The sequence below is a fragment of the Phycodurus eques genome, chromosome 4 (assembly GCF_024500275.1).
Source record: "Phycodurus eques isolate BA_2022a chromosome 4, UOR_Pequ_1.1, whole genome shotgun sequence".
In the NCBI taxonomy this organism is placed as follows: Eukaryota; Metazoa; Chordata; class Actinopteri; order Syngnathiformes; family Syngnathidae; genus Phycodurus; species Phycodurus eques.
Window position 1 is genome coordinate 24,671,330 of NC_084528.1, and position 25,290 is coordinate 24,696,619.

Below are 25,290 nucleotides of genomic sequence, written 5' to 3' on the forward strand. Positions count from 1 at the left end.
AGCTTCTCGAAGCAAAAAACTGAAATTAAATAAGCCCATCACTTTGCCTTTTTTTTTTGCTGCTAAAGCGAGTTCGAGAAATAAAGACACAGTCCTCAATGTGTTTTATTTGGTTCCCAGGTTCAAAGAATGAGGAAAGGAAAGATGATCTCCTCCAAGGTACGCAAACAAAACAAAAACAAGATGAGCACAAAGACAAAGCGTTTCATTGTCTCCTTGGACCTGGCTTGGCTCCAAGTAGAGCTCAGTCAGATAAAGCCGTTTGATTCGATAAAAAATGCGTGAACCAGTCGGTCCTGCTCCGGCGCGAGCTTACGTGCGCTGCCTTGGAAATAGATTCCGCCACAGTGGACGCCCATCTGCCGAGGATGACCGCCATGTATGCGGCGCACCATATGCCAATCTCCCGCCACAATAAGCAATAATTGCAGAGGAACGGGGCTGTATTTTCGTCTTGCTATGTGAACGTCAGTTCCGCAGTGGAGAGAAAATGGCCTGCTGGCCACAGAAGGGGGAGGAGGGGCCCATGGAAATAGAATAGAATTGGCCTTAAATGAACTGCAGAGGCAGCAGCAGTACAATATGATAGGCCATAAATATCTAATTGTTTCTATAGTGAGCCCCCGTTTATAGCAGGGGATGCATTCCAAACCAAATCCACCCGCGATAGGTGAAAAGCTGCAATATACAGAAGAGACCATATAAAAAAACTTGAATAAATAAATACATTTACATTCCCACGCTTCTCCTGTATTTATGGTCTACAAATGTTTTTCATACAATAATGAATGTAATTATGACTTTACTGTTGAGCTAGCACAGGTTAACGATGGACTTATGCACATGACAAAAAGGTTTTCTGAAAATAGAAGTTATAATTTTGGAGAAAAAGTTAGAATTATATGACAATACAATCGTAAAAAAAAAATACAATTTTGGAAAGAAAATTGAGGATAAAGTTGTCATTATGAAAAAAAATCTGAATTTTCAGTGACTAAAGCTCTAATTTTAGGAGTAGTTTTCTGACAAATAAAACATTTGATAAAACCTCAGAATTTTACAAAACTAAAGTCATAATTTTTATCTGAATAAAGTTAGAATATTATGAGCCTAAAGGTGTAATATTGTGAGAAAAATCTTATTTCTAGAGACGAAAAGTGTTTTTAATAGCGGTAGTACAGTAATTATTACTTTACCACAGTGCCAACATAGGTCAATGACGGAATGTAACGCGTTCCCTCTTACGTTCAAGTTTTGGTTATGTTGCCAGCGTAGCAAAAGAATTTAGTTGTAAACTGAATAGCTTGAAGAGAACAATTTTATTTGTTTTATTATACATGGAAAAAGGCAGTTTTCTGAAAATAAAACTTAAGTACAAATTTGGTTTACGTTGCAGGCGTAGCAAAGGAATTCAGTCATAAATTGAGGATCCCCTGTATTGCGAAAAAAAAGTTGGAATTAGTTTTATGAGACATGCAATAAAACAATTTTCCGAATATAAAAGTTGTAATATTGTGTGAAAAAGAGTATTATCTCAGAATACAATCGTAAAAATGTTAATTCAGAAAAATAATTAGAATAAAGTAATTTTTACGTGCATAAAGAGTAAAGTTGTAATATTAGGACTTAATGTTAGAATTCTTTGAGAATGAAATTGTAAAAAGTAACATTTGGACAAAACCTTCAAATTTTAGGAGAATACAGTCGTAATTTTTGTTTTAACATTCCGAGAATTTTTGATTTTTTTGATTTTTTTTAACCGAGACACACAAAAGTGTCATTTATAGTAATAGCCCTAGACCTATTTTTCATACAAAATACTTCTGTGCTGTTACGGATGGACTTTACCACGTTCGCACTTATGTACAAATTCCAAACTCAATCACACCCACATTTCGGAATTTGACCACCATTTTGTGGGTATGAAATACCCTGCCAAAGTTGTACAATAAGGGGTTTCTGCTGAGTTATTAAAATTGTGCAAATGGTAGTAAATATTATTTGGATTTACTAGTGCATTAGTGTGGGTTAGCGATAGATTACGCCGCGTACAGTATCGACAGGTCATGAACATGAAGACAGCGTGGGAATATACACTGAACAAAAAAAATAAACACAACACTTTTGTTTTTGCTCCCATTTTTCGTGAGCTGGACTCCAAGATCTAAAACTTTTTTCTCCATACATAAAAGGCCATTTCCCTCAAATATTGTTCACAAATCTGTCGAGATCTGCGTTAGTGAGCATTTCTCCTTTGTTGAGATAATCCATCCCACCTCACAGGTGTGGCATATCAAGATGCTGATTAGACAGTATGATTATTGCACAGGTGTGCCATAGGCTGGCCACAATAAAAGGCCACTCTGAAATTTGCAGTTTTATCACAAAGCACAATGTCACAGATGTCGCAAGTTCTGAAGGAGTGTGCAATTGGCATGCTGACTGCAGGAATGTCCACCAGAGCTGTTGTCCGTGAATCGAATGTTCATTGCTCCACCATAAGCCGTCTACAAAGGCGTTTCAGACAATTTGGCAGTACATCCAACCGGCCTCACAACCGCAGACCACGTGTAACCACATCAGCCCAGGACCTCCACATCCAGCACGTTCTCCTCGAAGATCATCTGAGACCAGCCACCTGCACAGCTGCTGCGACAATCGGTTTGCATAACCAAATAATTTCTGGGCAAACTGTCAGAAACCGTCTCAGGTAAACTCATCTGCATGCTCGTCGCCCTCATCGGGGTCTCGACCTGTCTTGCGTTCGTCGTTGTAACCGACCTGAGTGGGCGAATGCTCACATTCGATGGCGTCTGGCAGAGGTGTTCTCTTCATGGATGAATCCCGGTTTTCACTGTTCAGGGCAGATGGCAGACAGCGTGTGTGGCGTCGTGTAGGTGAGCGGTTTGCTGATTTCAACATTGTGGATCGAGTGGCCCATGGTGGCGTTGGGGTTATGGTATGGGAAGGCGTATGTTATGGGCAACGAACACAGGTACATTTTATTGATGGGATTTTGAATGCACAGAGGTGCCGTGACGATTGTTGTGCCATTCATCCATGACCATCACCTCATGTTGCAGCATGATAAAGCACGGCTCCATGTTGCAAGGATCTGTATACAATTCCTGGAAGCTGAAAACATCCCAGTTCTTGCATGGCCAGCATACTCCCCGGACATGTCACCCATTGAGCATGTTTAGGATGCTCCAGATCGGCGTATACGACAGTGTGTTCCAGTTCCTCCTTTGCAGCCATTGAAGAGGAGTGGCCCAACATTCCACAGGCCACAATCAACAACCTGATCCACTCTATGCGAAGGAGATGAGGAAAATGGTGGTCAGACCAGATACTGACTGGTTTTCTGACCCCCACACTAAAGCAAGTCTGCACATTTCAGAGTGTCACATTTATTGCGGCCAGCCTAAGGCACACCTGTGCAATAATCATGCTGTCTAATCAGCATCTTGATATGCCACAACTGTGAGGTGGGATGGATTATCTCGACAAAGGAGATACACCGATTTAGACAGATTTGTGAACAATGTTTGAGAGAAATGGCCTTTTGTGTATGTAGAAAAAGTACTAGATCTTTGAGTCCATCTCACAAAAAATGGGAGCAAAAACAAAAGCGTTGCGTTTTTATTTTTGTTCAGTGCAAAAAAGATGTGTAAATATAACGTGGTTGTTTGTTTGTAAATGACAAACAAGCCCTGAGGACGACCGGATAATGAAATTGACCGTTGGAATCCTGACTCATGAGAAGATTCAACCACGAATCATTACAATCAACATATTATATTTATTGACAGTGTGTCTACCTCGTGATCTAATACCACTGCCATACCAAGTCAAAAGGCTGCCAGACTTGAGTTTCAACACGCGACGTGACAAACCATCCTCCTCTCGAGCGGTCTCGATCGTTCTCGGGGGAAACAATGGGCTGACTTGACAACAATGACGCCACGGCGTGACTGTGCAGGAAAAAGCGACCTCCACGTGTCACAATTCGCTCCCATGAAAACAATGGTGCGGTGGAGCGGCCACATGCGTGTGTGTGTGTATATAAGGGAGTTTGGGTGGGGGGGGATTGGGAGGTTTAGGCAAGCAAACAGAGGCAGATGGAGCATAAAGAATAACCAAAGGCAAATGACCAGTTCATCTTAAATGGAGCACATTAAACATCTGCGTGGCTACACTTATTTTTAAGCACATCTTTTATTCCTGTGCAGCACAAATGTTCACAAGACTATCACCTTCAAACCATAAGATGAACAATGGAAATGTTATTAAAACCACGGTTTCAGAAATAAGAAGTAGAGAAATTATCATTATTGGACCAATTACAGGTACAGTGGTGTCTTGCGATACGAGTGACCCGAATTACAGGTTTATCAAGATACGAGCTGTCATTCGGCCAATTTCTGTCTCTGACTTTCGAGCAGAAATTGGGGATAAAAGCGATGTACGGTGGCAGTGAACGCAACTGAACTCGCGTCGCACTAAGCAACAGTCCAGCCTATCGCACTACTAAAAGTTGAAGTCTCGGCGCCCTTTGCACAATGGTCATTGCGCCGGACTATTGTTCTATTAGTCATTTCAAACTGCTCTAATTGCTAGAGGCCTGTGCATCTTTTTGCACAATTGTCAAAAAACAAAACAAAAAAAAAAACATGACCGGCATTACTGGCAACCATTTATATTACTCAGTGACTTTTTTTTTTTTAAAACTGTCTTCATGTCTCAAAAGTATTCTCTGTCAATTGACTGTCTGTTGTCGTACTAGAGCGGCTCCAACTACCGGAGACAAATTCCTTGTGTGTTTTTGACATACTTGGCAAATAAAGATGATTCTGATTCTGATTCTGATTTCGTAGGCGCGTCCATCATGATTAGACCAGCGTAAAAGTCTCAAGAAACCATGCAAGAAAAGACATAGGAAGTCTGCCATTTCGCCTTGAAGTGACCAATTAAAGGTCATTTTTACCAGTTATCATTTCAAAGACAAACTTCTCCTTGAAGTTTTGATCGATTGCTACCAATTTTAAAACGCTTATAGTGGAAGAGTCAAGATCCACTTGTAGTGATTGGATCGCCCGTCACCTTGTTTGTTGACGAACGGATTGCAATGAGTGTTTTAACAGGCAAACCTCTTCAAGTCAAATACGACTATTCTTTGCATCGCACTGTAATCTAGTGTTTTCTTTTCCAGGGTTCTTTATTTTGGGCTGCTGCGGTGGCTCAAAAGTTTTCTTGAATGTCGTTTGTGTTACAGCAGCGCTAGTCGGGCAGATGGAGGATAAAAATGCACCAACACTGTGGTGATGAAGCAACAACAACAGCAGCAGCTGCATTTCAAACGCACAAACGACGACGCAAAGTCTGATTCCGTCAATTAAGGCGCGGGTTGTGATTTAATCCAAATACAGGCTTTAATTGCTAATATCAAAGCGTAATTAAGATGATAAATCGTGACTGATCTTATTGAATTAGAAGCTGGCACAGAAGCAACAAATTGACTGTCAGCTAAATAAGTGTTTGTAATTGGCTGACAAGTTTGCTTCCAGTGCTCATCAAACGCATTTTACCCTCAGAAACTATTCCCAAATAAAAGTTTTTTTAAAATAGTAACTTAATATAAATAACTTGGAAATTCCCTTGTTTTTTGGCGCTTTCAGAGAAAGACCCTAATTGATTAATGTGTCATCAAGCATAACGTTAGATTCATACCATTATAAATGTTCGGGGAAAATCCACCAAGTCGCAAAAGGACGGCATGTGGATGACCATCCGAGCCAATGTTGTGAAGCTTGTACGGCTTCTAGTCAACACTCAAGTAGCAGCATTGTGTCTTGTGTGCAGGTTCTTGTGATTTCACCACGGAATGTTGGCAAGAAGAACAATGTTACGATGACCCTCCAGGCCAATGCAGGAAAACTATCAGAATCAGAATCACCTTTATTTGCCAAATATGTCCAAAAAACACACAAGGAATTTGTCTCCGGTAGTTGGAGCCAACAACAACAACAACTATGATCCCTTCTCCAAGTTCTCGTCAGCACTAGAGTTGTTGTTAGATAGATGGATTTTGGATTGGAGTTCAGAAAGACCCCCCTAAATTGCTTAATTTAAAAAGTCATAAACCATTATTTTAGCATTATAGGACTTTAAATATTGGAGGGAAATACACAAAGATAGACAATGATCTCTTCTCATAGTTGTAGTCAGCACTCAAGTAGCAGCATTCTGGATGCTAGGTGGATGGCTTCTTTTTGAAGCAAAGACAACATTCTCACACAAATGAAAGTCAAGTTTGCTTCCAGCGCTCATCAAATGCATTTTACCCCATACAAGCTATTCCCAAAATAAAGTTTGAAATTAAATATGATTCCACAGGACTAACTTGGAAATTCCCTTTTTCGGACTTTGAGAAAGAACCTCCTTAGTTAACGTGTCAAAATGTATTATGTTAGACTCATGCCATTCTAAATATCAGGGGAAAATCCACCAAGTCAAATCCAAATTTAAGGATTTAAGGCTTCTTTACACATGCGCGTCACTGCGGCTATCCCGCACGCAGTTTGCCTTTATACTCGAGCGCAATGAAAATGTGCTGCAGTTCTCCTCCAAGTCGGGGGTGTCGCTACGGCTGGTATTGGCTACTTTCCTTTCCGTAACAAGGAACAAAGCAACAACAATGGCGACCGTGGAACAGTGTCTGCTAGAACAAATGGACCTAGATGACCAGATGATACGTTTAATTATGCTGCAAAATCGATCAAGAAGGCGGCGGCGTAGGTGGTATGTGGAACCGAGAGGAACGCCGAGTACGTCACCACAGCATGTGACGAAAACGGACCAATCACGAGAGATGACCTCCGCGGCATTCTACGCGCAGCAACAACTTTTGCCGTGTGCACGTCAAGTGACGGTCACGTGATGCAATGCGGGCGTTGTCGGCGCCAGTTCGGTGACGACAAAAGAGCAACAATGTGGAAAACCACCAGTGTTCGGGAGGGGTAGAGCTATAATTAAGATTTATTTTGATATGAGCTCTCTCTAGTCACTGATGGTGTAGTGGTACACTCGCCTGACTTTGGTGCAGGCAGCGTGGGTTCAGTTCCCACTCAGTGACGGTGTGAATGTGAGTGCGAATGGTTGTCCGTGTCTATATGTGCCCTGCGACTGACTGGCGACCAGTTCAGGGTATAGTCCGCCTTTTGCCCGAAGTCAGCTGGGATAGGCTCCAGCGTCCTGCGACCCTAACCAGGATAAGCGGTGTTGAAAATGGATGGATGGATATGAACTCTCTCTTTATCGCGGGTTGAGGTCTGGAACGTAACATGCGCGATAAACCGGGGTTTACTGTATTTCTATTTCCTATGGGAAAAATCATGTTTGGAAATTTGATTCAGTGAGTTCCTTGTGGCATTTATCTCCCAAATATCACTATGAAAGTCCAAAAATGGAGACCTTCCATAGTAGAACGTGTATGCAGGGAACATTTTGTAGTAATGATTTGAGACAAAAATATGATGATGATGATGATGTGTTAAAAGGGGAAGGAGGAAGCGGCAGAGCGACCGAGACAGAGAGAGAGAGAGAGAGCGAGAGTGGACACAAGCACCAGCATGATCACTTTTATCGGCCTTAATATCTCCCCAAGAGCGCACACACAAACACAGACACACACACCGTACACACACACGGGCCGTAGTTAAATTGAAATATTTGCCGGCGTGTGTCACAAGCATGCAGCATGGTAATTATGACAGATCTGATTAGGCGGTTCCGAGTCGGGCGGCTCCGGGCTGCAGGTGCGACCTTGTGCATTCCTGCGTGTGTACATAAAATTAATTACAAGCATGGGGGGAAGGGGTGGTGTAAGGGAGCGTGGGGTGAGGGAGCGCGGCCGGGCGGGGCGGGGGCGGCCACTCCCACGGGGAGCACCCTAATGGAATATTTTCCCCGAGTCTAATAATACAGTTGGTATTGACTTGAGGTAATTAGGGGGATCATTAAAGCGCTTTTCCCGGCGTATTTGCCTGCCTGATCAGATTAGCGGGAATGGGCTTCAGAACAAGCCCTGTGTGGTCTGTCAGGAGGACAGGCAAGGAGGAAGACGCCTAGCTAGCGATGCTAAACCAGTGATGGGCCTCGCATTTGGTACCTGGGACTTCCGTAGGGACTTAATCAAGCTCCTAATACCAACACTATTGCGTCACAATTACAAGGAAATCACCAATACTCTATACAAATTCAACAGAAAATCACACAATAGTGCCACATGCATCACCTGGGGCAGTTTACAATCAATATTTATCTAATAGCATGGCGAAAACATAATTTAAATAAAACATTTTATTAACCAGAGATGCTGATTATTAAATGCACTGGATTCATGTGTGCAGATCGCTACAGATGTGTTTTGTTAGTCAGTTGTGCTCTCACCAAGCACTCAGAGGACAGAAAATGAGTGCCAGCGCTCTGGCCCTGTGAGGATGGATTTGAAATTTGATTGGACGAAAATCACATGTACTGGAAGCAATACGGCCAAGAAAAATGCTACGAAATTAAAAGAATAGACTGCTGGGAATATATTTATTCAAGAAAAAATAAATTCACAAATATTGGAATTTGGACAGTAAATGTGTGTCGGCTTACACTAATTTAAAATGAAAATTTGAGAGATCATGAAAATTCTTCTCCTGGTTCTAGCCAGTACTCGGGTCGCAACATTCTGGACCAGCTGCTCATCTACTCGGTGAATGGATTATTTTATGACATGCACACCTTCATTCAGGTACCAAATTCAAGGGATAACCGTCGATAACCAGATCACCGTGAAAAGGCTTCTCCTGCTTCTAGCCAGCACTCGGGTAGCAGCATTTTGGACTAGCTGCTTATGTGATAGATGCATTTTTTTCTTTTTTAGTGTCTATCAAATGCTCACGTTATTTCAGAGCTAACGATTTTTCGAAACACTCAGAGTCCTAATCCACAACTAAGGGAGCTTTTTAGTTCTTATCGACCTGTGCAAATGCTTCTCCATACAGAAATGTTAGTGTAACATAGCCTTGAAACTCAGAAGGTACTTCTTTTTCCTATGTTGTCCGAACTATTTTCTCTCCCCCGAGTGTAGTATCAGGCTGAGCAGGAAGTCCTTCCGGTTAGTGGCGTGCTCGGAGGACGTAGGTAGGCGAGGAGTGACGCGCCAAAGCCGACAGATGGGGTGAGAGGTGGCGTAAGCGAGATGACAGGGGAGTCGCAAAGTGCTCTGAGCATGCTCAGTCACGGCAGGAGGACGAAGAGGAGGAGGATGGGGGTGGGGGGGAACAAGCTGGTGGGAATTCCACTGTCCATTAAACAATTTAAAGAGAGGCTCATTTTCAGAGGGAAGGGGAGGACGCCGCTGTTTGCCAGATAATTCATTCCCTAAATTAATTATTCAGACAGCTGCCTCTCTAGTTCCGCAATAAGAGACATTTGGTTCCCATGGCAACCTAATAAGCAAGTGCACGATAAATAAATACATGAATAAATTAATAAACAGACGTTGCCTCTTTTTGAACCCCTCGGGGCTGCCAGCTCTCATCTGCCTCATTTTTGTTGTTGTTGCAGGGGGTTGCGGGTAAGCAAACATTACAAACAAGAGAGAGTGACTCTCAACACAAAATAGCAACAATGGCTCTTATTTTGAAATAGAACATCAAATTATTTTCTAAACAATCCCGGCCAGTACTACTCCACCACTAAGGCCACATAAGGTACTTGCAGATGACAAAAATAAGAGTTCAAGGACCTAACTCTTAGCCCACCTAGCTCTAAAGTCAGCACTCGAGTAGCAGCAGCAGCAGCAAAAATGACACGCGCACACTAATTTCTGTCACAGGGCGAAGAAGAACCAGTGACTTTCAGCTTTTCTCTGAGAACATTTTATTTCCGTAAGGAAGTCCTGGGTTGATTTTAAAAACAAACTTGGATTTAGGGTCCTAGTTCATCACTAAGGTCTTGGCAATTGACAAAAACAGACGTTTATGTACATAACTCTGATCTAGTCAGCACTTTTGCAGCAGCAGTACCAAAGATGACATGCACACACTAATTTATGCACCATATTTGGGAGCACTTTATTTGCATAAGCAAGTCCTGTGTTGTTTTCAAAATAAACCCACATTTAGGGTCCTAGCTAGTTCACCACTAAGGCCATAAAAGGTCCTTGCAGATGAAATAAAGAGGAGTTAATCAGTCCTTTCAAGCACTGATGCCACATACACACACATACACACACACACACGCACACACACACACACACTGAAGCTACAACTCACGTCGGTCCACTAAAGTGATTCCAGCCAATTAGTCATTTTCAAAACAAGATGGCAGCAGTTGCAGCTATGTCGTCACCCTCCAACACTAACCCCCACCCCCCCACCCCACCCCGCCGCCCCACCTCCACAGACCAATGGGGCCGCCCCTGCGCCGCTCCGCCCGCACCCTTCTTTCTACTCCTGGGACTGCAGTGCCAGGCGAGTGCAGGGCGACAGATGGCATACCCCCACCCTCCCTGCCCCCCTCGTACAACTGCGCCACAATGAGGCCCCCCCCATCCCTCTCAACCTACCCCCACCTCCCCTCCCGCAGCTATCACCTCCCTTGCCCACCCCCTCTGGTGGACCAGATCAGTGCCATTCTGTCTCATTAGAGCCTGGCTAATTAGCGTAGCCTCTTCCAGGGAGAATGAGCAAGGAAAGGAAGGCATGGGGGGGCCCTGGTGGGGTGGGATGGGGCGGGGCGACGGTCTCCACTGGTCATTGACGAGTCGGAGGGCTTTGAGCCCGGGTTCCCAGGGTGCTTGTTTTATGACAGCAGGGACTCTGATTCCATCTGTTATGAAATTCCTCTCAGGAAGTGTCAGGAATGTTGTGAGATAAAAGTTGTGTCAAAGGAATGAACCCCACTCGAACACCCCATCCCCCCCACCCCCAGGCTCCCGATGACAACCTGTTTTGCCCCAGTCTAAGCCTGGCAAGAGAACAAGTCTCTCCTGTTTATATCAATGAAAACAAAGAGTTAGATCATGAGTCAAATACTGAATTTACTCAATTGCCGGTGGGGGAGGACTCTATTTTGGCAAGTGAAAATGTCAATATATCAAGGCTGACCAATCAATGGTCTAGCAATCTTTGCCTCAGTAGGTGCTGCTGTTTTGGTTGGCAAAAACATTAATCTTAGTATATTATATTGTAATTTATGTGTGCTACCAGATGCTGAACTGAAGACGTGGAGGGGACACCTGATATATTGATTGACAGCATTCTGTAAACTACATTTGAAAACCTACTGTTTATGTGCACACATTTTCGAGATTTACGCTCACACCTGATTGGTTAATTTTCCCTTCTAACCACGGCCGATGACGACCCCCCCCGCCCCCCCCCCCCCCCCAAACCCCCTTGTAATTTATCTGAGGCCTGGGTGGGTGAGGCTGTTTTGGTGAGCAACCGGTTGTCTTTGATGTCTGTACGAGAACAATAGCTTCTCTGAACTCAGACAAATAAATGTGCTACCGGATTTTTCCGTCAATAAAATATACAAATAAAATAAATACGTAATAAAAAGTATTAAAATACATAAAAAATTAATGACATAAAAATAATACAGTATCGGTTATTATTTATACTGTTTATTGATACACTGTTTTCGTATTTCGTTTTCGGCCGAGTTTTCATATGATTCGGTTTTAACAATTTTTTTCTTCTAAATTTTAAGGTTTTCATACATCCGCTCGGTTTTCGTACAAAGAAATGCATGACTTGGCCATTCATTTGCCAGAATCAATGCACATTCATCCAAAATATTTTGGATGTCATGTACAAAAGGTCCAACAGATGGCAAGGGGAAATTCCACAATGCAAGTTTAACAACTCAAGGAAATAATCCTGCCGGTCTGATCTGCAACGCTCAGGCAACATCATCGTAGCACATCTTGTCAAAAATGCAGGCCTTCAAAATAAAAGCACACCTATGTAATAACAGTTTCGCCACATTTTTTTGGGCTACATAGTGCCTTATTTAACAGACACAATCGATAAACAAGATAAAATAGTTTGAGTGAGATTGCTAAAAAAGCCACGATGGGGCCAAAGAAAGTGCGGTGAAACTGTTATCATACTGGTGTAATTTTATTTTGAAAAATATAGTACACACTGTTAGAATGCTGCCCAAACTTGTCTAAGTGTTGCCAAGCAAGCTGGGAGGCTTGTTATTGCTAATAAAAGCTTGCATTGTGAAATATGCGTTGCCGTCTGTTGAATCCTTTTCACACAAGACAGAAAGATCGTAATGCCTGTCATTTTATTAAGAAGGCAAGAGGGTGATCAAATTCAAATTAACAAAACTTCGAGCAAAATACGAAACTGGCTCCCCTCCTCACTGTTTCCACTAGTCTTAAAGTGATGTTAAATGTTCATTTATCCACTTCATTAGTCATTCATATTTATTTCACATTATGTATGTGAAGCTATAGTTATTTTTGATAAATTGTGTTTTTTTGTTAATATTTTCTGGTGTTTACTTACAATATTTATTATGGGAACTCTTGCTCTGGATTTCATACAATTAGTTTTTTGTGAAACTTTCTGGAATGGATTAATCACTAAAATTGAGGTTCTACTGTATATACAGGGCATTATTTTTAAATAGGAACTATATTAATATTCTAACTAGTAACTAATATTACGAAATAAATATGAAATATGAGAATTATAAATTGAAAGTAAAAACTATTAGGAAGACATTTTTAGAATACAATGTTTGAATACAAATCAAGGCTAAAATATGCCGTTTCCTCCAAACAGTATGCTTTAGTTCTGGATGGTACTTATTTTTGGCATGGTTGTTTCCATTGTCCAAAGTCATGAAGGTTACCAAAATGACCATTTGCCATTGTGTTACCAATTGCAATGAACATAAAGGACAGACACAACATACATTACATACAGTATTTCCCTTTTAAGATGGAATTATGTTAAATCTATCAGTCAAATGTTAATGCCACTCTCCCTGCAATGTCCTATTCAAAAACGTCGATCTTGGAGATGCACATTTCAGGGACGAGGATGAGGGTGGAGGATGGGCCCGGCTGGCAAGAAGCCCAGACAGAGGTCCTGGAAAATAATGGTTGAGGGGGTGGGGTAGATGGTAAAGGGGCCTCGCCATTGAGTCTGGGCACGGTTCTGTTACATCAATGTGTTCAGTTCTAGAGGATCCCTGGTGCATGTCGGTGGTTCTAGTGGGCTAGTGTTTCATCCACTGAGAGAGAAACTGAGGCAGCATAGTGCTCCCTGGAGTAAAATCGCAGTAAACACTAGTTTACTGATGCATGCAACTGTGTGCGCGTGTGTGTCAAATATATGTCGATGTGCAGGCCTCTCTGATTGTATTCCGTGTGTGTTTCGGGAAAAGAGGGAGCGTCGTGGTGGGGGGTGGGGGGGTTGGATTTCTGCCATCCTGTTCCCTCTCAGGGCTCATAACTATCGCAGGCCTCTGCCAGCCTTTAACTGCACCCCACACCCACACGCATTTGATGTGGCATTTCCACCGCGGTTTAAAGACCAGGGAGTTCTTCACGTCACCTTCCGAGTCCTCCCAGCAGTGATTCACAGTCATCGTAAGTATCATGAGTCATGGGGAGCAACTTCTGAATCCGTTCAACACATACCAAATGGGACATTTGGTACCTTTTAGGTATATAGGGGTTCCTCGTTCACAGGCCTGGTACTGTATGCCGCTGATATTTCTATGGGGTTTTACAGTATACAGGCAAGTTTTAGTTGCTCGCCTTCTGTGTCGTACCACATTTGTGCTGCAACATGGCAGGCAGCGCTGAAGTCTACTGTCAGACATGCAGCATAATTACGAGCAAGAAGAGGCAGTGATGCTACTCAAATAAACCACAATAAAAGTTGTTCCCACGGAATATTTAACGGCATCACTTGATGTTGCATTTCGTAACTCTGAAAACTCCTTCGCATTTGACTGCAGATCGCATCATCGCCATTGAAGCCAATCACAAGCCAATACGCATTTACTTCATCGCAAACTTGTCCCTCGTCACCTATGTCCTCAAGCATATCTTTGCCCGTTTCTACATTTCTTGTTAACTCGCTGGCTTTGATTGCACTTAAACGTGAGCGTAAAATCTAATTGCGTAAACGGTGCAAGAGAAATTGTGTCATGAAACCCATCGGAGAGATTAGTGTGAGTGGTCTGGTCCGCAGATTCTACGAGGAAGCCTTCACCAATGTCGGTCGCAGTCGGGTCGACAGGATCTTGCGAGTAGCAGAAACAAAGAAGATGAACTGACTGTACTATCAACGTGATTTGTCTGAGACGTGCTGGGTCCCGACAGTGATCTCGTACAGTGTAGCTGTCATTACTAGATCCACACTGGAGAAACTGTGAGCGTGGGTAAATAAAAGATGCTAAATCGGGGTAGGGGACCTCACATTTCCACCCACACCACAGGATTAGTTGGTGGTGAAAGTGAATACAAGTAAAATTTTCTGCTCACGGCGTGAAACTCAAGCGGAACCTCCTTCCACCTTCAAAGAAGTGGGAATAGCCAAAGACGTGTTCGCTGAGTTCTCATCTGTTTACTACATGTAGTTACATCACCTTTATGAGGTTTGGGGTCACACCTGATTGGTTTATTCGCCAGTCGGTTCGGCTTGAGGTCGGACTGCATTCGTACCGCAGCTGAAATTTGCTGCTATTAGATGCTAAAGCCGAGATTTGTTCGCTAATTTCTCATCTGTTTACTACCTGTAGTTACATCACCTTTAAGAATTTAGGGTCACCCAACTGATTCATTTAATCATGGTTGTATCGCCTTCTTACTGCAACTGAAGACGCGATTACTGATTTGTTTCACTATTTTTTGTTTCGTCCCTTACGAGATTCAGGGTCACTTCTTATGGGCTGAGATACAAGTATCATTTCTGCAGTTGAAATCTGCTATGTTAGATGCTAAACCGCTACCATTTTAAACAGTTTACTACCTGTTGCTATGTCATTTTATGAGGTTGAGTCACCCGTGACTGGTTCTTTTGCCAGTTGGAATCAGATTGCAGTCGCATCGCTTTCTTCCCACAACCGAGCGATGCCAGAATTCCACCAGATTACTGTGTTCAGACCTGACCAAACGAACCGCACCGATGGGTGTAAAAAAAGAAACGGGGACTAAAGGGGTCCAAGCGTGAAGTTCAGAGGTGCTGACAGGAGGAAGTGTTGCGAGCCTGGCGCGGATGTGACAATGCCGGCTGGGTTGGTGGATGGGTGGGAGGGTTTGGAGGGTTGAGGGGGCGGAGGGGCGTACCAGCTGCCCGGGGAGCGCCCATTACGAGATGGAGGCAGCGATAAGTGCTCTCCCAGGCCCCCTTTCGCAGGCATAATTAGCGCACTTCTTATCTGCTCCTCAATTCACATTCACAGCCGCCCGCCATCAATGAAGCAGGCGGGAATCGGCGGCCAGACACAACTGCGTTCCCCCACAAAAATGTCTCGTACACCCCTTTCTCCCCCTCATTTTTTTCCACCCCCAACCTTCCGCGCAGTCTTTGAACCCTTTGACAAAAAAAACAGTGGTTTGTGCATCAAACTGCAATTTGGTCAAACAAAGCTATCTGCGTGTGTAATCATGCTAATCAGCAGGAAAAAAATAAAGTCTTTGCAGATATTTCGGGATGATTCCCCACCCCCGGTGATCTATTCCCCCCTCCTCCGCCTCCTCATTTTTTTCCATCAAGTGCAATTGTGGAAATCTTCCCGACTCTGTGAAAACCTTTAATAATAACTCATTATTGCTGCACTTTCTTGTTTTTTTGGGGGGGATAAACGGCTTTGTTAAACTGTGAGTGAGGAGGTAGTAGGCCGCATGTCTTTGCAAGTTTTTAACAACTGCGTGAGGGCAATCATCTGTGTGGGGAGGTGATATCAACAATTTCAACTCCAAAGCCTTCAATTAGAGGCTCCCTGTGTGTATTTTGTGAGATGATACGTATGTGATGTGTGTACCTGGCTTTTGGAGGCAGCCACTTTGGCGAAGAGTGCCTGGGAGACTTTGGCCCTCTTCATCTCCTGCTGGATCTCGTCATAGATGTTGGAGTTGATGTTGAGGATGCAGCTCTCCGTTTTGCCGTTCCACTCACTAGGCAGAGGCGACGGCTTCACCTGATCCCACAAAGAGAACATTTCAAAATGCGGAGTCTTTGATTCGATTCCGGGAGTGTTGTTATTATTACAGTGGTGCCGTGACCATGCGCATAACTCAAATCTTCTTTTCCCATTGAAATGAATGGACATACTGTTAATCCGTTCCAGCGTCCTCAAAAAAAAAACAATGAAAAACTTTGTAATGTGTTTTTTAATAAGGAAAGTAGCACTCTATAATACTGTACTTTATAAAAACATGTAGTTATAACATAATTAAATAATGTCAATAATTAAACAGCTTGTGCATTACGATTAATTCATTGCAGCTCCTTCTGGTGTGTGTAACTTGGCCACCGGGCGGCAATGTAAAAGTCATCCAGACACAAATGAAGACTAGTTTTACAACTACTCTAAATGACTAAGTAAGCTGTCATTTTAGTCCTTTTTTCACTTAGGATGAAGAATATATATATGCCTGTGAGAATTGTTATGTTGTCTTTCTACGTGTGTTGATGAACCGTTTGTGTTCAAATATCCGTTGGTTAAAGGGCTAGTACACCACGACTACCGATGCAATTTGTTAGCCCATCTATGGCATTTTGCATTGCTGTGTTACCATTAAGATAGTGGAAGGCAACGTTGTGTGGTAGTTGTAGATACACAAAGTGTAATTACCTTTGATTTATGATTAGTTTGACAGTAAACCTCAACTGGGAGAGACATTGAAAAGCTTGAAGCCCCATTTTTGAAGAATTGTTTACCATCTGCCAAACTGCTGCTTGTTGCAAAGTGAGTTCAGTTCACTGCCACCAAAAAGTGCTCATATTTAAAATGTATGTTCTTCTAAGTCAAAGAAAAATTAATTGGCCAAACGATGGCTTGTATATCGGAAAACTCATAAGTCGGGTCACTCGTATCTCAAAGCACCACTGTATTTTTTATTTATTTTTTTATTTATTTTTTTATGTTTTGCTCACAGGAGAAAGGCCCACGGGAATGCGAGGGTTCCAGTCTTCGGGTCGCACGCTGTTACAGTCTTCTCTCCGTGGCTGCACAAAAGACAACAACACCACCATTTATTTAAAATACACCACCACGCACACGCGCGCACGCACATTCAAAAAACACTTTGATATGTTGTAGCCTACTCTTGTGATTTTGTTCTGGCATGGAGGCAGAAGGATTAAAAAACAAAATCAAATCATCTTCATTCACAAGCATGTTGCTTCTTGACACGATTCCTTTGACAAGGCAACAAGTAGCCTGATAAAAGCCGAGAAACTATTAGCAAATGAATCATCCTCTCGTACAAGTAAAAGGAACACAAAGTCGGTGTTGGATTTAACTTGTGAGTTTGCGTTTCTGTTAGGACAGTGTAGGTTTTAGGGTAAGGTTTGTGTTGGGGTTTTGGTTAGAGGGTAGGGGTTAGGGTAGTGCACCGTTAAGGTTGGGTCTGAGACAGTTAGGTTATTGTAGCGTTAAGTGCACTGTTAGGCTGAGGTCCCGCCGCACACTGAGCGACACAGCTGAACACGACCGGACCAGGCAATTGCAAGCGAATTCCAGTCAGAAACTCAAACCCGCACACCGGGCGATAGACCATCGCATATATATGAACTCGCTGCCACGGAAAAATACCAACCCCATTCTGTTCTTTTGGGAAAATTTTGAAACGCTATTGTATTTTTTTTTTGAAACACAAACAACATGGCGCGATATTCAAGGAAGAAGCGGATTGCCCTGGCCGCTGTAGCTATTTTACAATATTAAAAAGGGAGGAAAGAGGGAAGAAATAAAGGAAAGCCAGTAGTGTACAGTTAGGGTAGAGTTGGGGTAAGATCGGAGTATGGGTAGGTTAGGATAGTTTAGTGGGATAGGGTGGTCTAGAGGTTGAGTCAAAGGGTAGAGTAAAGTTTGGGTAGTGTTGGGCTAGGGTTTGGTTTATGTTAGAGTTAAGTATGGTAGGTTTAGTGTTAGAATTAGGATTATGGTAGTGTAGTTTTAGGAGTTAGGGGTACAATTGGGTTTGGGATAGGGTTCTGTTCTTAACACGATGCGTTAAAAAAACCATTTCAGATAGTGCAGTAATTAGGATTAGGCTAGGTTAGGCTTATGATAAAAGTTACAGTGGTACAAGAACTCGTCATTCGAAGCTAATTGTTAAGGCGGCAGCGTGCTCAGGCCAGCCATCATACTGCATGAGTGCCGCCACATACCTCCGCATGTGTATTTTACAAGCCTATAAAAACCTTCCTCTGTCTCGGCCTCAATTGCCACCTTGCATGATTTATGTGCACATATTCACGCAGCATCGCATCATATATGAGAGGCTGGCAGATGGCCAGGGGTGTGTGTGTGTGCGCGCGCATGCAAGAGTATTCGCGTGTGTGTGTTTGTGTGTGAAAGTGTGTTTGTGGCTTGGCGAGAATTGCCTCATGTAGGTCTACATGAGAGATGTCAGCAGGCCTTAAATCAGACAGCTAAATGATATCAGCCTGCAGATATCCCACTGATGTTGGTAATTTTAGAATAAAGCCACAAATTAAAAAAGGCGGATTATTTTTGATTTTGTCACGCTGCCTGTTTGACAGCTTGCTAAACTATTTTTCATAGTAATAGTAATAAAAATAGTGTCATAAAAAGATCTATTGAGTGAGTTGCGTTTTATTGCTAACCACACTAACTAGCGAGTCAATATTTCCATTGCAGCTTCAGACTGGACTACACAAGAACCATAACATCTCCACCGAAGTAATGTTCCAGATTTCTTCAGATTAAAGGATCCCGAGTATACCTCAACTGTCCAGAATGTTTATGTTTATCTAAAAATATTACCAAGGATTACACCAAGCAAAACAGTTCAGAAAGCATTTTCTTCAGGAAATATCTGGCCCATCTTTTAAACATTCCTTTGTGATGGTGTACTGGTGGCAATAGTAAGGGTAGAGCAAAAAACGCTGCTGTCCACTGATTGGTTGACAGTGAGTTGATCGACTTAATAAATAGCCCATTTTTGGTGTCTTTCTGTTTTGGCATTTATGAATAAGTGGTCTTTTTTGTAACATGTTAGGGCAATGTTATAGCTCGGATGGTGAAGGGGTTAAGTTAGGGTAAGGTTAGGGTTAGAGTAAGTGGGGGTTAGGTTTATGTTAATGAAGAAGAGTAGTTTTCGGGATAAGGTACTGTTGTGTTTTGGTAGTGTCGATTAGTGTAGTGTCGGGTTAAAGTAGTGTAGGGTTAGGTTTAGTGTGCTGTATGTTTAGTGTAGAGTTAGAGTGGTAAAGGGGAGTGTTAGTGAAGTGGAGGGTTACAGTAGTGTAGGGTTTGGATAGTCTAATGGTTAGATTCAGGGTAGGTGTAGGATTTTGGGATGTGTTGTCTTAAAGCCAAGCCATTGCATTTTTACAAAATGTTTTTAGGTTCAAGTATTTCTGGAACATGAGGCCGTATTGAGCTAATTGTTACAGCTAACATTTTTGAGTGAAATTTGCAACGGTTATGATAACTACCTGCTTGCTTTTGGCTTTATCATCAAAAGTTACGTTTTGCATCTGTGCTTTTTGTCAAGGTTCCTAAATATCGTGACATTTGTACAATGGATTGCAAGTGTATAACAGGAAGAAAACAACAAGGATTCACAACAAACGGCCTTCTTCTTTGACTTGGGTGTTCTCTCCTGTTGACTGCACTTGACACTTAAACACACTCTGAATGTGAAGATGAGCTTTCAGCTGCAAAGTGGTCGGGTCCTGCTGAAGTGCAGCTCCACTGCTTCACAATCACACTTTTGACATTCTGTGACGGTGCGGAGCCATTAAAAAAGAGGGGCGGGCAGGGGTACAGTTTGTAGGCGGGTGGCTAGGCGAAAACAAGACAGAGGAAGTCATTGTAGGCTGTTCTCAGCGGCAGGATGCTGCTGACAAATGCACTTCGCCTTGCACGTACTGTTCCTTTAAACACGGATCACTGACTTAAGTTGTGTAGTTGTACATTTGGGCTTAATTCCCTGAGTGAGACTCAGCAAACTGAAAATAATGCCAACATATTATCATTTTTTCTTTTGCAGGAGATGTACAAGTCATGGTATACATTATGTCAAAATAATGTTGGGCAAAAGCTGGTCAAGTTCATATCTGATAAATAACTAAATAAATGTTCTATTTTGCCATTAACTGATCAATGTGAATACACGATTCAGGTTTTAGGGTCATTTTGGCCAATTTCAGAGGTGCTTTAAAGGCGAACTCATCTCAGAAATGCCATTTTCATTTGAAGCGGACATTTTAGGGTTTGATGACTCTTGGTAGCGCCTCAGCCCTGGAAGTCAGTTTGACTTAGCAACATGAAATTTGTAGGCATGTCTATCATGAGTAGACCAACAAAAAAGTATCAAAAAGTCATGATGGCAAACACACAGGATGCCTGCCATTTTGTTTTGAAGCAGACATTTTAGGGTCATTTCTGGGGGTCCATCAAAGGTGAACTTGTCATAGAGATTTTCTCTGATTGCTACCAAAGTTGGAACCACGCATGACAGACGGACGACACGAAATTACGAAGGATTTTAGATTTTATAAAAATGTATATAATGTATATGTACTAAAAGAAAAACATACCCTGAAAGCCAGTTTCACTGAGCAACATGTAGAGTAGACAGAAATCTCAACAACCAGTGTTCGTGGTTTGAAGCTGATTTTTTTTAGGGTCATTCTGGTCATTTCCAGGGGTCCTTCACAGACCAATTAGTCCTCAAGATTTTGTCTTGGTTACTAAATTTGAAGCCTTTATATTAAACAAACAAAAAAAAGATTAAATTTAGTTTGAAGCAGTTACTGTATTTCAGTGCCAATTCCCGGGCTCCTCAAAATATAAACTCATCCTAGACATTTTGTCCGATTTTACCAAATTTAAAACCATGTGTAAGAGACAGATGAAGACACAAAACGTTTTCTTAAAAATGTAGCCCCTGAGAACAGTTTCGCTCAGCAACATGAAACTTGGTAGGCATATCTATCATGAGTCGAACCATTAAAAAAGTCTCAAAAACCCTTGCCTCAAAAAAAAAAAAAAATTATAATTTTTTTTTTTTTAAAACACAGGAAGTCAGCCATTTTGATTTGAAGTGGCAATTTTAGGGCCATGTTTACAAATTTGATGTATTGGAAACTCTAAAAAGTTAATCAACACATAGAGGAATCGAACGCGCACACCTGAACAGGCCGGCTGGGCGGCGTGCTGATGAGCGGTGCGGCGCCCATAGCGGAGGCGACGGTAAGGCTGCGCTCCCTCTCCTCCTGGTAGATGCGGTCGCGCTCGGCCTCAGGCAGCTGCAGGAAGTTCTGCATGGCGCGCAGGTTGACCAGCAGTGACTGCGAGGCCGTCTTCGGGTCCTCTTCTTTCCGCAGGATTTCGGACAACAAGCCCTGTGGGACGCCCACACAGGGAGATTTAAAGAAAAAGAGGAAAAAACGCTGGTCAGGGAATTAATTGTTAAGTTTTAACTACTGGCTGTGTCCTACATGTGAAAATAATCTACCATAGTCTTCAAAAGTGAAAAGTCAGAATGGTAAGAAGGAAGGGGCCTCCAGTAACATTAAAGAAGATGGGGAAATTGCTAGAAAGCACTGGCTGTGTTCTTCATGTAACAACAATCTACTGTACTCTTCATATACCAGAGGCTGCAAAGACACAGCAACATTTAAGGAGCTGCAGAAATTGCTGGTAAGTAGTTGCTGTGTGGTTCATGTGACAACAATCTACCGTCGTCTTCATATTGCAGGAAAGAGAACAGGTCAGGGTGCCAAGACGGAAGCAGCCTACAGTAAAATTTTCTGGCAAGTACTGGCTGTGTCCTACAAGTGACAACAATCTACCCGCAGTCTTCATATGCCAGGAAAGAATACTGGTTTGGGGGCTGCCATTTGCCCTACAGCAACATTTAAGGTGCTGTGGTCATTGCTTGCAAGTACTAGCTGTGTCGCTCATGTGACAACAATCTACCGTAGTCTTCACAAGACTAAATAAAACTGGACAAAGTGACAGGACGTATGAGGCCTACAAAAACAAAGGGGCAGCGTGAATTACTAGTGGCTGTGTCCTTCATGAGATAACAATCCACTGTGTTCTTCATATGCCATGAAAGAAAATTGGTACACAATTACTGAACAGAAATCAGACTCAAATATAACTAATATCGTGTTTTTGAGAGGCGGCACGGTGACCGACTGGTTAGAGCGTCTGCTTCTCAGTTCTGAGGACAGGGGTTCAATCCCCGGCTCCGCCTGTGTGGAGTTTGCATGTTCTCCCCGTGCCTGCGTGGGTTTTCTACAGGCACTCCGGTTTCCTCCCACATCCCAAAAACATGGTTGGTAGGTTAATTGACAACTCTAAATTGCCCATAGGTGTGAATGTGAGTGCGAATGGTTGTTTGTTTGTAAGTGCCCTGCGATTGGCTAGCAACCAGTTCAGGGTGTACCCAGCCTCCTGCCCGATGATAGCTGGGATAGGCTCCAGCACGCCCGCAACCCTTGTGAGGAGAAGCGGGTCAGAAAATGGAAGGATGAATGGATGTTTTTGAGAAAAATGGACAATTAATGATCATTCCTGGAAAACAAATCAATGTGAAACTGGTTTCAAAGTCTTGTGGGTAATCTTAGATGTATTCTTAGAAGTGCGACACAGCTGGCAATCAGCGTGTATTCTTGTTTATGCGTCAACAGCGTTCCGTGCAGTGTGATTGGGCCTTTTTAGTCGTCTCTCAGCCGCACGCTGCACCGATTCTATCACCGTCAATAGGTGTGATTTGCTATAAAAACTGGGTGACGGAGGAAATATGTGCTGAATTTTAGCACCTTTTTAGTGTATTGGTCAAACATTCAGTTGCGATAAAAGGAGACTGTTCTGTCATTATGTAATGTAGACTCACTATAGAATTATACATTGGGGCCTTATTATTTTTAACTCAAATAAATGTTCAATTTTGAGGGCTTTCTCATTCAAAAACACAACAAACCAACCCAAAAAATAAATAAATCAGCCCCTATAGTTAGTTGTATTTGGCAACATGACATTTGATAGGTATGTTTGTCATGAGTCGACCCACAAAAACTCTCAATAATCCATGCCTGAAAAGACACAGGAAGTCGGCCATTTTGGTTTGAAGTGGCCATTTTACGGTCAATTTGGTCATTTCCAGGGTTCCTCGACTAGGTAGCACCAGCTGGATTTTTATTTGTTTAATTCAATCTCCGAGGTCAGTTTCACTTAGCAACAAGAAATTTGGTAGGCATGTCTATTATGACCAGACCCATAAAAAAAAGTCTCATGAAGCCATGGCTGAAAACACACAGGAAAGGGCCATTTTAGCAGTAATTTCCAGGGATTCGTTAAAGACGGACTTGTGGGCTCGGTAGGACTCTTTGGAATTAAGAAAATTCAGCCCCTGAAGCGAGTTTCACTTATGCTTGGTCCACACATAAATATCTTTCCACTTTTAAAATATTTTTTTTATCTGCTACATACCCCACACATAAAGACAAAAAAAAACGTTTTTAAATCAGGCATTCAACATGTTTGGTGGTCATGTGTGTGGTGTGCTCCAAGAATCTCAATACAACAGACAGCAAACAAAGATTCTATTCCACCGCCAATGGCACAGTCTTGCGTGATCACATGTAATCTCACAAAACCGATGAAGAAGAAACACTTCCTGATATGCACCAATGTTTCCAGAGTGTTCCCGAAGGTTGCCGGAGCCGAGAGCCTCGTAAAATGGCGATGTTCTCAAGAAACGACTTGCTTTTGGAAAATACTTGCTGTCTGAGGAACCCACTTTTATACAAAAAGTAAGGTAAGACATTTTTGTTTTCATTAACAGTTGCTTCCGTGTTTGTCAGTCTTGGGTGGTTGTTTGATCGGCTACATTCTGTTCAAAGTCACCATTCTCTGCGTCACGACTCGGGAGAAGTCGGCGATCCCCAAACACATGAAGAGTTTTGGTCGTAAATACTGAAGACGTTCATTATTTAAGATTGTCGGTCCCGACCTGCTTCGGACCCTAAAATCATGACGAATCCATTCTTAACGCGCGTCAGACCTAAGGATAAATCTTAGAGGATAATCTTATTAGACATAAGATTGTCTGGCGTTTGGTTGGGAAAGGGCAAAATCAGCACAAAAACAGGCCGTTTGTCTTTATGTGTGCCTTAGAAACAGATATTTTGCAGGCATGTCTTTCATGAGTAGACCCACAAAATAAGTCTCAAGAAGCACTGCCCGAAAACACAAAGGAAGTCAGCCATTTTGGTCTGAAGGTGCCATTTTAGGTTTATTTGGGCCATTACCTGGATGTTTTCCATCGGGGCACTTGGACTACAAATTATGTTAAGTTGCTAACCGAATAGAATCCTGTATACAACCCTAACCCTAAACACAAACATCTCCAGGATGAAAAAATCTGCAACAATGATTAAACAGAAAAAAAATCAAAAGAGCTGATAAATAATCGCACTAAGGTGAACTCTCAGACAGCATACAAGGCCACATTCCTCTATCAACACAGATAACAGATTGTTGTTTGTGTACTATATCGTACTATGGGGTGAAGGGAAGTAGATAACTAATAGATTCCCATAATTCTCTGTTTTACTTTCATTTTTACACTTTGAGGCTGAGGGGAGTCGGAATGGAGTTGTACATCTAAACTAAACATGAACATTAGGCTACATATATGACATACTGTATGAACAACCAATTAAGGTGCAAATATATAGAACAACCTGCAAGGACATCTGCATAAACTGTAATAGGTAATCCAGTCCAGTAGTCATAATCTTACAAGAAAGCATTTTTTACAAACAAAAGTCCTGTTTTACGGAGAAAAAAAATTGGGGAAAAAAATCTCAATGAAAAAGTATGACTTTTTAGCTCAAGTAAATACGACTTCATTTGTATTTAAGATGAAAAAAGACCACTTTGATCTCGAAACAAATATGCCTACTGGTAAACTTACTTTTTTCTCAACATAACATTACTTTTCCCAGCCAAAACAAGTGTTTCTTGTAAGATGAGCATTTT

The 25,290-nt window shown here is 42.3% G+C and overlaps 1 protein-coding gene and 1 long non-coding RNA gene across 7 annotated transcripts in view; one reads left to right on the forward strand and one right to left on the reverse strand.

Moving 5' to 3' along the window:
• satb1b (SATB homeobox 1b) overlaps positions 1-25,290 on the reverse strand; it is a 90,533-nt gene that overhangs the window by 11,349 nt on the left and 53,894 nt on the right. For all 5 annotated transcript variants that reach the window (XM_061674761.1, XM_061674762.1, XM_061674764.1 and 2 more), the window contains 3 exons: positions 21,426-21,638; positions 17,193-17,264; positions 16,078-16,233 (listed from right to left, as the gene is read on the reverse strand). In XM_061674761.1, coding sequence (XP_061530745.1) covers positions 16,078-16,233; positions 17,193-17,264; positions 21,426-21,638 — 441 coding nt within the window. The remainder of the gene's footprint in view (positions 1-16,077; positions 16,234-17,192; positions 17,265-21,425; positions 21,639-25,290) is intronic.
• On the forward strand, positions 119-6,497 carry LOC133401586 (uncharacterized). Of its 2 annotated transcripts, none has more exons than XR_009768432.1 (3): positions 119-159; positions 4,878-4,976; positions 5,276-6,497. It is a non-coding gene; the product is annotated as an uncharacterized LOC133401586 (long non-coding RNA). The 2 variants fall into 2 exon arrangements; XR_009768431.1 differs by having other exon boundaries at positions 5,863-6,497.